General features: G+C 38.3%; 1 protein-coding gene across 1 annotated transcript in view; it reads right to left on the bottom strand.

Annotated features, from left to right (window-relative positions):
• ARMC8 (armadillo repeat containing 8) overlaps positions 1–14314 on the bottom strand; it is a 70958-nt gene that overhangs the window by 40153 nt on the left and 16491 nt on the right. The window contains exons 3-5 of the mRNA XM_054167092.1: positions 14084–14155; positions 1243–1385; positions 1045–1142 (exon numbers count right to left, since the gene is read on the bottom strand). Of these exons, the coding sequence (XP_054023067.1) occupies positions 1045–1142; positions 1243–1385; positions 14084–14155 (313 nt within the window). The remainder of the gene's footprint in view (positions 1–1044; positions 1143–1242; positions 1386–14083; positions 14156–14314) is intronic.

The raw sequence follows: 14314 nt of genomic DNA on the forward strand, positions 1-14314 counted from the left end.
TGCGGGTTTTCATGCTGAACAATCAAAAATAATTGGGAAAAAGATAATGAACACCGAAGAACAAAGCCGACTGATTATCTACACATACTAAATACAATGGTAAACTGTGAAGACTTCATGAGATGAAATAACTAGCAAATTAAATTCTCCATAGCTTTATGGTAAAATTGAGTCTGCAGGAAACAAGAAGTTTCCATACCTATTTCTGGAATGAAAAATCTACAAAGTTATTGGAAAAGAAATAGAGAACAAAAGACAGATCATTACAGCATTGCATGACAAGCAGACAAAAAAATAATCTGCTGAGAAACATTAACACAGAAGTTGTGTCTAGAAATGACAGACACCTGAAACATAGAGAAAACATTAAACAGGAGGCCAGCTCTGCCCTTCTAACCATCAATTCTTCCTCAGCAAGTGACAGTCGTCCCTTGGAGTGGTGGGACCAGAGTGGTTAGCACTGTGGGCTCCCAAATACCCTTAAAACGTGTGGACTTGCTCAGTAACCTCCAGCCAGCAGACTGCTGCAGTGCTGCTCTTTCATAGCAGAAGATTGCTGGTGCAGTACAGTTTTCATACCACAGCTTCCCTCACCCTGTCAATTAAATGTAAATCACACAATGTTAACTAAAAGCAGGAAAGCTTTGGAGGTGAGTCTCTTCCAGATGAAGTGTAAAACCTAAGCAAGCACCCACACATCAGGAATGGCAGGACAGTGTCTGATAAAATGTTAAGTATCAAAAGCTAACTTGTGCCAACATAGCTGTGATAATGGTATCTGTAAATACCATTTAGAGGCCATTTTTTACTCCTTAAATTGCACATAAGCCTGAATGTGTTTTTTTCTTTATCAGTATCTTACCTTGTCAATCATTTCATACCAAATATTGTAAGTGTTAGGTGAGCCAGATGCCTTAAATGTAGGTGAGAAATGCTTACCTTGTTAGTCAAATGAGTTCTCAGTACTACTGCAGACAACAAGACCTTTCACTCCCATGAGCTCTATAGGTTTCACATGGATGTAGTAATCTGCTTACAACTTACAGTGTATAGTAGATCCTCTGGAGTTACAGGACTGATGAAAATGGTACGGAGACATCGTAAGCAAGCTTCAATAAACTTCAAATCTGGTGACAGTAATCCTGTGAATATTGACAAAAACTACTATTCAGTTTTGTTATCTTTGCTTACTTGAGTATTTTAGGAACATGTACTAACATAGATCCATTAAGGGTAAAGTACCTTGCAATAAGGCTGGGATAATATGGCAGTCTAGTAGTGATTTGACATTGTTCTCTGTACCCATTGCAAGGCTTCCAAGGACCACTGCACATTCTGTTCTCAGTTCTGTGCTGGAGCTTTCTTGCTGAAGCAAATACAGCAACCTGGAAACAGAATTATTTTTAGAGGAAAATTTAACAGGGAAGAGATTGTTTTTAAGTCCAGCAAAATAAACCTGAATCCTGCTATGTAAAGAAGATGAAGTCCTTAATAGAAAGATGCAGAGTGAACAAAGAAGTAAGATGAACATTTTATTCCTAAGAACCTTTTTACACTGTGTGTTCCTACACAGATGTTATTTCTGTTATGGCAGAAAGATACCACACTGTCTTCTAAATCATAGTGTCATGGCACTGATATCTGGGATTAGGTCTTTCAGGATACCAGGAAGATCCTAAATTTCAGTGAAAAGAAACAAGTCTACATCTTGACACCAATGGAAAAGGGAACCTTGTGCATCTCCCCTAACACCTAGGGATGTGATTCCTGCTATAACAATGGTTGTTATCTTTGGCACTGACTTTTTATGAGTCATGCTGCAAAGTAATTCTGTCATAGGAACTGAGGGTAATGAGCTCTGAACACTGAGAAGTGGTCAAATATGAAATAAACAAAGCCCAGATGAGTTTTATGTGCAGGAAGGTAGTTGAATTGAAGCTGGACAGATCACTTCAAGCCTAAAACACATCCTGACAAATATATGTAACCCGAGTCTCAATCAACCTGGATTCTTTTTACAGCATCAAGATACCCAGAATCCACTTTGAACCTATTTTAGATTACACTGGAAGAATCCAAAACACAGAAGAGGTCACCAAACACCTTAAGCCTAAACTTGATGTATACAGAGCATCCAGATAGCAACCAGCTTCCTACCTCGCAACAGCACAGAAGATTTGCATGGTTTATAAGCTCAAGATGAAAACCATCTAAAGATCTTTATATACAAGTCTGTGCATAACTGTAACAGGTGAAAAGACTTGGACACAGATACAATTACTTCTGTATATGCAAGACAGAGTCACTTTTTTAGATTCACTGAGCTATGACAGAATTATTCTCAATACAGCAGAACACTACTCTGCCTAGTTTGAAAGGGTCTCTCCTAAACACTGACTTCACTCCAGCCTCCTTTCAGGGAGTTGTAAAGAGCAAGGTCACCCCTCCACCTCCTCTTCTGCAGAATAAACAATCCCAGTTCTCTCAGTGCTCCCCAGAAGACCTGTGCTCTAGACCCTTCACTAGTTTTGGGTCTCTTTAGAGATGCCCTAGCAACTAAAAAAATCCAGAAGACCACTGAATTATGAAGATTGCTCTCTTACAAAGAAAATAATTGCTATTTTCTTTCCCATTAACACTTGGGCCAGATGTTACAGCTATGTTAGAGTGAAAAGGGAAGACACTGACTATAAGCTATAGATTATGTGCTTAAAATAGAAATCCTTAACTAAACTCTATAATTAGTGAAGATAACAATTTAAGTTCAGCTTTTACATAAAATAAATCTTTGAAATACTAACAACATCCTTTTCTAGACCTTGAAAATATGCTTGTTTCAGATTAGGTTTTCCACAGAGCTAAACGTCCATATGATAACATTTTCTGTTTCTTTAAAAGAGAGACCTTCACCAAGAGACCATGAAAATTAAAGCAGTTAAATGACAAACTATAAAATCATCAAAAGTTTCAAGTAAGGAGAACCCATATAATTCATTAAAGACACAGACCACTATTGTCACAAGAAACAGGGGTAGCCCAGACACATACATCCTGGATGGCTTCGTTGTTTCCAGGGTCTAGCACAAATTCACAGATGCCTGCAATACACTGCTCCAAGGTGTTAATATTAAAGGATAAAAAGATAGAAACATGGCCATGTACCTGCAGAGGATATCACAGAAGGTCTTAATTTGGATCTAGGGGATTAAAAATAAAAAATGTATGTGTGTGTACACATATTGCTACGGTACTTGTTCGTTGTCCATCATTTTTAAGAACATGCTGTCAGTGATTAACCTGGATCCCTTTTCTCCTGTCTTATCCCTCATCCCCAGCCATTTGACTTCTACCAAACCTGCAGAAAAACTGTAACAAGGCTTTGCTAGAAGAACCACAACTCACTTCTGTAGAGCCTGAGAACTTCAAGGGAAACCAAAAGCACACAATAGCTACTACTCTAAAACAGCAAAAATATGCTAATGCCCTTCTTGACTCACTCTTCAGCCTGTGATTCCCACAGTAAAGCTCACGGTTATGAGACAGGAAATGGAAGGGGGAAAAAAAAGATAATGGAAAGATCCTGTAACACCTGCATGGAGGTAAATCCAAGGTTTGATGCTATTGCATTTTAAACATGTTTGGACTTTTTCAAGCTTCTGGAAGGCTTCCCCTAAGATATTCTCCTCTATATAGGTTTATATAGAATACAATTTCTTCTATCTCTCTCTCCATTTCTAAGAGCAACTAACTGATTAAAGCCTCTTTCTCCAATGTCAGTAATGGTATTCAGGCAAACATATCTAAATGAGGTAGGACAGTAAAATCGTCCTGAGGGGTATTTTAACGAACTCCATGGACAACTATACCTAGGAGCCAAAAATAAAGTCAGCTGGAGGGGAATTGGACACGATGACCTTTGCTTTGGGTTGGAAGGCACACTTGATCTGTGAATCTGCGTGTGCATCCAAGAAATCCACACAATACTGTAGATGAAGTACAACACTTTCAAGAAAAGTTGCTGATGAATACATGATAAGTATAGTGGCTTAACAAGGAAGATAAACACTGCAGATTTTCCTATCTTTTGAAGACTGAGATGGGTGTGGTCCATCAGAGTTGCACCCTGTAAAACAGACTGGCATGATTTAGACCTTATCCATCCAATCAGAACACCAACCTCACAGTTTCCTAAAGATACAGAAATTTACTCCTTGACATTCTCTTTCACTTACAAGTTGTCAGAAAAATCTAGTAAGTTCTTAAAATACCTGGGGAGGAGATGAAACTCAGCTTTTACTAAAAGAACATTGTCAGCACTTTGTCAATCCCCATAAGCAGCCATGTGGAAAAAGGGCTCAGGATAACAATTATAGTACCCTGAATCTTAAGAGTTTATGACTAAATACTCATGGTTTAATTAAAGCTTTTATCTGAATATTACTAGTCCCCTCACAAAAGAGAGGAATGCACTATTTACTGGAAATGTCAGTATTTCTTATTCTGCCTTAGAAGATGCTTGTCTTCAAGTCCACTGCAAGAAGGCCTGAAAACTGCTCCACGGAAACGTGCGATGAATATACAGATGAAGGTACCACTGAGGCATTTTATTGACTGCTTGCTGAGAGAATACTGAATAAGAAGTTAATGCATGCATGGGAAGTCCCACTGAGCATCAATCCCAAACTGAAGTACAAAAATAGACCAACAATTCACCCTTTTATTTTAACGGCTCTTTTTAGTGCATTTTAGGCATTACTTTCTGATATTATAACATGAAGCATTCAGTGGCCACAAAATTTTCAGAAGCAAAAATTAAGTAGTATTTGAAAAGTCCATAGATTATCTTTAAAGTATCTGAGTGACAAATTACATAGTTATGGATTCTTACATAAGGACTCAAAAATATGAGTGATTTTTATGACAGTTAGTCAAAGAAACATATCCTAAAGTGAGATGTTACAGTCTCACTTCTGCAAATAACAGTTAATTCAGTATCTCCAAAAGCAGGATCCAAAGGGCTTGAGCAACTCTACTATCATGCTAAAAACCCTACAAAGTAAAAATAACTGCTTCTGAATTTTTTCATACAAAACAAATAGTACCAGTCAGGTTTTATTTAAAAGCCCAGTCAAGAAATGTGATGGCAGGACTCAGTTATAAACTGTACTATTCCAATCACTTAAATGTCTGTAAATAAGACAGTAACACTAACACTCCACTGACATATGGATTACAGTGATAAACCACCCTCCTATTTCTACAGTATTAGAGTGCCTCAATGAGCAGAAAACTCAGGTGCAAAGAAAGCATTTCCTTTACAACCAAACTAAGCAGTCTCAGCTTACAGCTCCAGTAACTGATCGTAATGCTCAGACAGCCTCACATCAATATTCCAGGACTTGTTCTATACACATCACATGATTTTTTTCTTCACCTGCCTAAATCCAATGTTGGAGCATTGTATCTACTGAGCTGTAAGTGGTCTGAATTTAAAAACACACAACATTTTCCATGGAAGTAAATGAAGACTACAATCAAGTTCCTCCTCAGCTTGCTCTTTATTTCTCACTACTCTACACTGAGCCCCTCAAGTCCAATTTTTTTTGTACCATGAATGTTTTCATTCACCATGTAACACTCTAAGCCTCTTCCTAGATATCAAGAGCTGCTACCAGTTCTCTAAAACTGTTCAAACATGCACACTTGTAGAGTAACCTGGATAATGAGGTTGCTACAACACGGCCTCTCCTTTCCGTTAACAGAATCAAGAAGCTCACAGCCAAGTGCATTGGCACTGCATTCTATTTGAGCTGAAGTTACTCTCATTTTTCACCCTTCACAAGCCATTTAGCAGAAAAATAAATGTATCCTATCTTTGCAGCCATTTTTATTAGAACACATGGGATTAACACACAACCTCTGAAGCCTGACACATGTAAAATTATGCTAACAACACCGAAAGCTTTTTAACTTCCACAGTGAATAACACCAATTCAGTAGTTATTATTTTTAAATGTGTCCCGCCTCAAATATTTATAAGACTAGAACAGTTGTCTTTCAAAGTAAGACTATTTTTGAGATGATATAAGCTTTTTGTTTTACAAGAAATGTGTACACAGGCATTATTTGAAGCAGTATCTTTACCCAGTCTTGCTTGAACCATCTTACCACTCTGCTCAAGACCAATGCCTTATGAGTAAGTTAATTGTTGAACCAATTATTTAATTTACCTTTATAAACCACTAACACACAAACTTTAAATCTGCCATAAATTCCCGTGTGGAAAGTTTTTTTCCATGTTAAAACATCAGTGAATCAGCCTATGATCACCAACTGAAAAACCACTGTTCATTTAGACAAAGTCATTTTAAAAGGCTTTTGTGTGAGGATGCTAAGCAACCTTAAAACAAAAATTGAGTCATGTCTTGACTTCCCATTCACCTGCATCTTGAAATTTGCCACTGCATACAGAATGGCTACACTCCATTTGATATCACTGACTAGCATCTAGTATCTGTACATGAAAGAAGATGCCAAGAAGACTTTTTAAAACGGTTGGGGTTTTCGCTTGGGGATTTTTGGTTTGGGGTTTTTTTGGCAGCTCATTAGGAAAGATGTCATGAGATCTCATCGAACTATCTTCTAGATGATGTTTTTAAACCTGAAATTTTTAATCCTAATAAAAATACACAATTTAAAAGCTGTCATTATTAACAACTTCCTTTTTGCTACCAGAAAAGACACTTCAAAGATAGGGAGCTGCACAGCCTTTAAACTAAACCAGCCCTAATACAATTCTGCGGACTGCAAATGCTTTCCTTGATTCACATGTACTTCATAGCTGGGTTAGAAAAATACCTTGTTCCAGTGATATGTAACATGGTGAGGGTTATTCCTCATAAAGAGACATATAATTATATAAACAAGCCCCAACTACTGACTTGCTTTGAAGGGGGGGAGGAAATCACAACAATAACAACCAAAAAAAATAAACCGAGGACAACCACAGGAGGCCTCTTAGGGCCTCAGCTCTCCACCTATGTCACCACTCTAGAACAAGGGAAGTCTTTCAAAATACCAGCATCACAGATGCAGCTCTTTCACCTTAGCACCCAAACCACTGGCTATGGGCATTCATCCCTAGTCCTTTGAGTACCTGACACAAAGTCCTAATGTGAAGTGTAGCCAAGGATAGCACAAAGAATTGGGAAGTAACTGTCTTTGCCCTTTTAGGGATGTCCAAGAAGTCTGGGCAAAACCACCTCGTTAAGTGTGCCTGACAGACCTAATAATACCAGGTCCATGTGTGCTGTCTGAGTTCTTGGAAGTAGGCTGGTAACATGCTAGAGATCATGAATGCTCCAGCAAATGTAAATAATTGGCAACTAACAGACAACTTCTTACCACCAGCAGCAATGGTCATGCAGTGCAAGCTGAATGCCTTACAACTTCTGCAGCCAGTGGGTCACTTCAGTCACAACTGAAGATCACAGAACCAGAGCCATGAGGAATCTTAACAGATTCTCTAGTCACTGACCTTGCTCCAGGCAGGTTCACCAACTGTTAAATCATTCAAAGTTATCCTTTTGCTGATTTGTCAGTATTTCCATTGGTGGGGATTCATCACACAGTCACCAACAGTAGCCCTTCAGCACTGCAAGGTGCAGCTGTACACACATTTCTCTGCTTCTGTGGGGCAGTCCTGCTCTCTCTCCCATGTCTTTGCTCATCTGTCTTTTTTTTTTTAAACACAACTTGCTTTTTTTTGTGAGAGTTACTCTTGCAGTGATGATTGAGCTGAAGCACTTTTCTGTACAGTCACAAAAACATCAACACAAGAAGTGGTAGCAGGATGTGATCAGAAGCCTGGAGGGGTGGTTCTGTGAGATACTCCCCAGTTAGAAGAGACCTGTTGAAACAACTTGGCCTGTCACCTGCACCTGCACCTGACCTGCCTGGGTCAGAGGCACCAAAGGCGTTTTTATTCATGTAACACAACCCTTAATTCTAAGGCAACAGAAAGAGAGATACAGGCCACAAAAGCTGCACTTCAACCAACACAAGTTTTGAGACAAAAGGCAGCAAGCAAAAGAGGTGCTACTGAGCACTGAGGAGTAAGGACAAGATTACTCCAACAACACTTATTTCAGAGACAAAGGATATCAAACAAAAATAAGGGGAAAAGATCAATATAGGCATGAAGCTTGAAGGACCACTTGAACCTAAGTCATCAGCTCATCAGATTGTTTCAAGACATCAAGGTGGTAGCACACTGCACATTCAGCAACTCAACTCTGTTTCTGCTGTGTATCCAGATGGTTTCGCACACAAACAGACCAAGGTGAAGAGGTAGGAACACTGGAAAGCAAACTGGAGATCAGAACCTGAGCTTGAGTTTTCTGGCTTTGGGCACAATCTGGCCAAGAACTCCTTTATAAAAGATGGAACAAACTAAGAAGATAGCAATTATTTTGTGAATCACTAAGTGCACTAGATCTCTCTTCTGGAAAGAGACACATGACACACTCTGTTCTGTAGTTAAGAGACATCTTTTGCCAAAACAGTTCATATAACAATTACTGATAGACCTCTGGTTTTGTTAGAGCAGTCAAACCCTTCCTCAGAAGTAGTAGATTCCAATTTTAAAGTGTTATATCAACTTAGCAGATTCCTTGCCTTCTGTAAAATACAATTACACTATCCTAACAAACAAACAAAAACCAACCAAAACCACACAAAACCAAACACCACAACTTTTACCTCTTTATTGGCAAGTATTTAAAGGGGAAAATAAACAAACAACAAAATCAACAAAAAACACCAGCCAAATTTAATACTCAAAAGTGTCATTGGCTATTTGGAGCTTAAAAAAAATTTTATACCCTTTTTTCCATTCGTTCCAGCTTGATTTCTCATCACTGTTAATTCCTGTCAGAAACAAAGATCCTCTACACGTGTTAAGAGGTTGTCTAGCATATCAAAGTCCAGTTCAACACTCAAAACACAACAAATGGTCACATTGACATCTTCCTATCTGCCAATTCACTAGCATTTCTAGCATTGCTCTTTCCCTAGACCTCAAACTAGAAACCTTTCTTCACATGCCTGCAAGAGCAACCGCAGCCATGCTTCATCCCCTCGCATTTAAGAATGGTTTGGGCTTTATTCCCTGGGTAACAAATAGTGTTGTACAAATTAGATGGGAAGGAGTTGCCATCTTCTTTCCATAAAAAGGGTAGATCCTCTATCATAAGGTTTCTTCTCCCCATTCCACATCATGAAATTACAGAATCACACAATCAACCAGGTTGGAAGAGACCTCCCAGGATCATCAAGTTCTACCGATAATTAACCAACTGCTCCTTTGTCCTCCTCAGAAAGCATGTGTGGTGAACCTAGAAATCCCCCAAAGGTACAGTTCTTCCTATTTTTATTACTGTATTGAATCCCAGGTTTGTATGATTCATAAGAACTGAGACACCTGCAGTATGCTTCATCCTTTATCAAAGAAAACAATCCCCAGCTACTAAGGATATTTCAACCTTTTTATTTAACAAAGAAACTGAGAAAATAAACCATCAGATACAAAAATAGTCAACATCATTTACCATCCACCACTCAGAAAAAAAGAACACCTAGAGGTTAAATAGTTTTCATACCAGTTACCACCGTTCGTTGGCCCCTTCCTCTGCACAATACCAGAACTTTTCCAACACAAGAACTAATTTTTGGTGACCAACTTAAGATTAGAAACTAAAAAAATATTTTAAAATCCCCCACTGCTGCCATTGCCAAACCTAATCACACCTGTCCAGCCACTCAAGACTGCAGTAGCAGCTGATGGCTAAGTTTGTTCTCTGAAACACTTTACTGCCCCAGGTACGAAGAAAAAGTTGTGTCAGATCTATGCAATTTAACTCCTAATCCATTACTGTGTTGTTCTTTCTTTACCAAAATTCCATCTTTGGTCTATGGATCAGAGCACATCTCCAAAGGCAGTTCAGAGAACCTCTGTCTAAAATCATTTTGGGGGAGCATTGAGTTCAATACTGCTGTGTTTAGTCCTAACCAGACAGTAATTTAAGAGATTTGCATGACCACGACAACCAAGCACAACACATTTGCACAAATACATCTGTCATGTATAATTTCAGCATATAAAGTTATAAAGTAAGGAATTGAAACTTTCCTTGAAACCATACTCACACTCATAAGGAAGCGTTTCCTTACACTGGCTGAACTATGGATTTAGAGCTGAATACTCAGGCAAGTGCTAATACATCCTGTCTGTAGAGGAGATGGCTGTCAAGCAGACACTTGCATTCCTATGATTAAAGGATGGCCAGTCCTTTAGAAGTAGCATCATCAAAGACACTAATTAAAAGAACTTACAGAGTGAGTGCTTGAATTCAAGGATAACCCCAAGGAAAAAAACTTAACACATAAAGGCAGTTCTTCAGTAAGTCAGATTACAGAATCAGGAAATAGAAGAGTTTGGAAAGGACCTCTGGAGGTCATCCAGTCCAACCTACTGCTCAAAACAGGATTAGCTACAGGAGGTTCTTCAATATTCTAGCCATGAAGCCAGGCTTTCTAGGACACAAGCTGACAGATGCCTTCTTGGTGTTAAACTGAAGTCACACTTGCTATATGCACATGCCTATTACCGCTAAACACCCACACTGAGAAGTTTTGTGGTTTATCTTCTACTTAATAAATGAAGAGTCATATAACCTTCTTGACTATCTGAGTAACTCCAAGAACAGTAAAAAGCAGCAGTGTTTTTTCAGTCTGTGGCTATATGTATCTAGGAGGTCACAAAGCAATGTCAAGCAAAAAGGGAATGAAGCTTCATGTCAAAGAACAGCAAGACATCTGGGTGGCTCTGGCAACTGCTTGAGTGAGAATCTTTAGTTCCACTATGACACAGGTGTTCAGGGGCAGTAAGTACGACAACAGTATGATTGTCAGCCTGGACTTCACAGTAAGCAAGTGTTTTTCTAGCTTCCATTTATAAACTTCATCAGATATGGGTTCTGATTTGGAGCCAGCAGCACTACAGAGTAACTGCTACTAAATGAACATTGTTTTGGTAAATCAGAAGTCCTGTCAAGATGACTTAGGAAGAAACAATTTACATTTGAACTGAGCACTTATTTTCCTGAGATTCAGGACTTAAGATCAATTGACAACAAGCTTTAAATACTGAACTTACAACTCCTAAGAGGTGTCTGATGTTTGATAGGCACAAGAGCTGTCAAGTGAAGAGCACTTCAATAATTAATATAGAATCATAGAATCAATAAGGTTGGAAGAGACCTCAAGGATCATGAAGTCCAACCTGCCTCCATTCTCTACTAGCACTAATGTTGGGTAGAGGGGGAAAAAAACTACATTAAATTGAAGGACAGTACAAAGAGTAAGCCATTTTTTTTTGAGAAAGCTAGCTTCTTGCCATGGACAGAACTTAGTATTATGGCATTTAAATACCTTTTTCTCCCTGACCTTTCAGAAATTTCCTTTTCTGGGACAGTTATTACAAAGCAGGTTTCATAAAGTCCTGACAGAGGTGCCTGAGGTCAGCATCTAATGAGAATGCAAAGGAAGAACTCTCATTTTGTAGAGACCAAAAGACAGAAAATAATTTAAGAAACAAACCCCACAGACAGGCTGGCTACATTTACATTCTTAAGATCTAGGACCATGTTTGCATATTATATTTGCATAGTTTTCAACATTTCCTGGTTCTCATGTCCAGACATGGCAATTCTATAAGCTTTCTTCAATCAACTTTTTCTTAGCACCTTCTTCAGAGCAAGTGCTCAATATGTGACCATATGTCAGACCAAACTTCAAAGGAACAACAACAACAAAAAAGGTGTGTTTACCTTTCTAGCAATTATACCACTAAGCAGTCAGCTCATGGACTCAGGAGGCTACTGGCCTAGAAATGGCAGTGATTCAGCCATTCTTCCCTAGCATTTTTTTCCTGTATGGAGAGCTTCAAAGGACTTGGCATTTCTTTCCAACCACACAGCAGAGTATTTTAAAACAGCTACCAGTAGTATTTGGACCAATTTCAAACAAAAGATAATCCCTTGTTTCCAAACCCCATATGAGTGTGTTCTAATATTTGAACATACTATTTTCTTTTCCTCTAAATGACAGAAATCTGAAGAGGGTCTTTTAGGCCTAAAGGGTGTCTCCAGAAAGCTTGCTGGAGGAATACTTAGGGAAGGCCAGAGAAGCAAGAAATGAGCACACAGGAAGCTGAATCACAGGACAAAGCAGCAGCAGAATTCTAACAATCTCCATGTCATTACAAAAAACAATCAACTTCCCTTAGGAGACTACAGTCTAACCCCGTGAAAAGAAAACTGTTCTTCTCGTTTGTCTTGCAGAGGAGACTTCAAATATTATTAATTTTTAAAATTGCTGTCTTGCTTATTCCTGTTCTTACTGAGAAAAATGCTTTACTTTGCAGATTGAAATTCCACAGGTTCCTATATTTTAACAGCCTCAGCAGCCATTTCATAAATTAGAAGGCATGTCAAAAAAAGCAAATGAATTCTCACCACCTTCTTAGAGAGAACAACAGAAGGAGTTTTCTAATCCCAACAGTTTATAATCTAAGCCTGTCTGCAATACCTTTAGGAAATTCTAAAGCCTTCAGAAAGATACTTTGGGGTAGATAATGCCATTTTAGTTTTAGGCAGTGAGAATTGTCTTTTCTCACAGTAACCAAGCAATTTATCTTCACATGTCTCTCTAGTCTGCAAAGCCTTGACATCAGGTTTCCTATCCTTTGAGGATAACTTGTACTAATTGAGGACAAGCATGATAATTTACCTTTTAAGATTTTCCAAAGCCAGTCATTTATTTGCAGTTAGAGATTAACTATATAATTTACTTGGACAGCCAGAAGGCATTAACAACAACAACAACACAACCACCCTTTCGTATTTCCATTACTAGGCACAGAACATGCAACAGCAGAAAACATGGTAACTGAAGGAACCTGAAGTCCTATAAAATGTATGAACAGGCAGATCCTAGATTTGAAGTTGGAGTTCTTCCAGGGCTTTTAAAATGAGAATCGTAAGAATCGTCAGTAGTTGTAAGATTCCCTTTTGGCCTGTTGCTGATAGAAATTCCTTGAACTTTGCACAATCTTCAACAAAGGTCCACTTCCATCTTTTCATCTCATGTGAACTTTTCTCTTCATCTGTTTGTATTTTATTAAAATGGAAAACAATTCAGCAAGTTTTATAGAGAGGGTTTTTCCACAGCTCATCTCTAGAAAATTTAAAGGACTAGCCTTGACACAAGCAATCTATAAATTAGAAGATATTCCCTGAAAATAAAACCACTTTTTGACAAGCCAGAAGCAGCTTTTACAAGCAGGACAGTTTGGGACCTAGTTGGGTGGGTCCCATTCTGCTAGCACAAGTAATGCAGTGCTCATCATTTTCCTTTTCCATTGCTGCAAACTGTGGCTAAAAGCAAGCTGCAGAAGAGGGATGAAATGAAAACTGTAGTGAGCAATCCAGCAGCTGAAGTTACCTGTTATATTTGCACTAGTGGAATGAGGATTCAGAGAATGTTAACATCAGCTGAAGTAATTCAGCAATAAAGCATGATCAATGGTTTTTAATCCTCTGCAGCAGGTGGAGAAGACAAACAAATTATGTCACATGGGTTTTAATATTTTTAAATTATCTTTTTTACATAACCTTACATATTTTCACTTGTGAACTCACTAAGCAATTGGCTGAAGAACAGGATAAAGATACAACCACCTTCATCCATCATTAGTATCATCAGTGTCAGAAATTAATTTAATTCCTGAACTGATAAAGTTTAATAAAAATAACCAAGACTACTTTAGAGATTCTAAATTAAAATAATTACTCAACAGCCTGTTCTGCAATACATGAATTTAACAGATATTTCAAGTCTCTCAGTTACATTAAAGTATGCAGTCAACTACAATCAAAGTTAAAACAAAAAGTGCCTGTGAGCTAAGGATCATTATTCCAGACCTGCTGTGTATCAGTGAAAAGGAGAGTAGCAAAGGACATACCTTGGAACTGCTCCCAAAACAATCAAGTTGGCTTTTTGTTTGTTGTTTCCAATTACAGCATTTTTCATATCTCTGTAAATCCAGAAAGAAAAACAAACCCTGGTAAATTATGCTGAGGTACTGAGGGCTTAATCTATAGAATTTACTATTTCCATGAAGCCTTATCAAGCAGTCTTCCACATGCCCATGCTGCACCTACACAACTAAGTAGTGCTTCAGGGCAACAGTTTA

Source organism: Dryobates pubescens, chromosome 13 (assembly GCF_014839835.1).
Source record: "Dryobates pubescens isolate bDryPub1 chromosome 13, bDryPub1.pri, whole genome shotgun sequence".
Lineage (NCBI taxonomy): Eukaryota > Metazoa > Chordata > Aves > Piciformes > Picidae > Dryobates > Dryobates pubescens.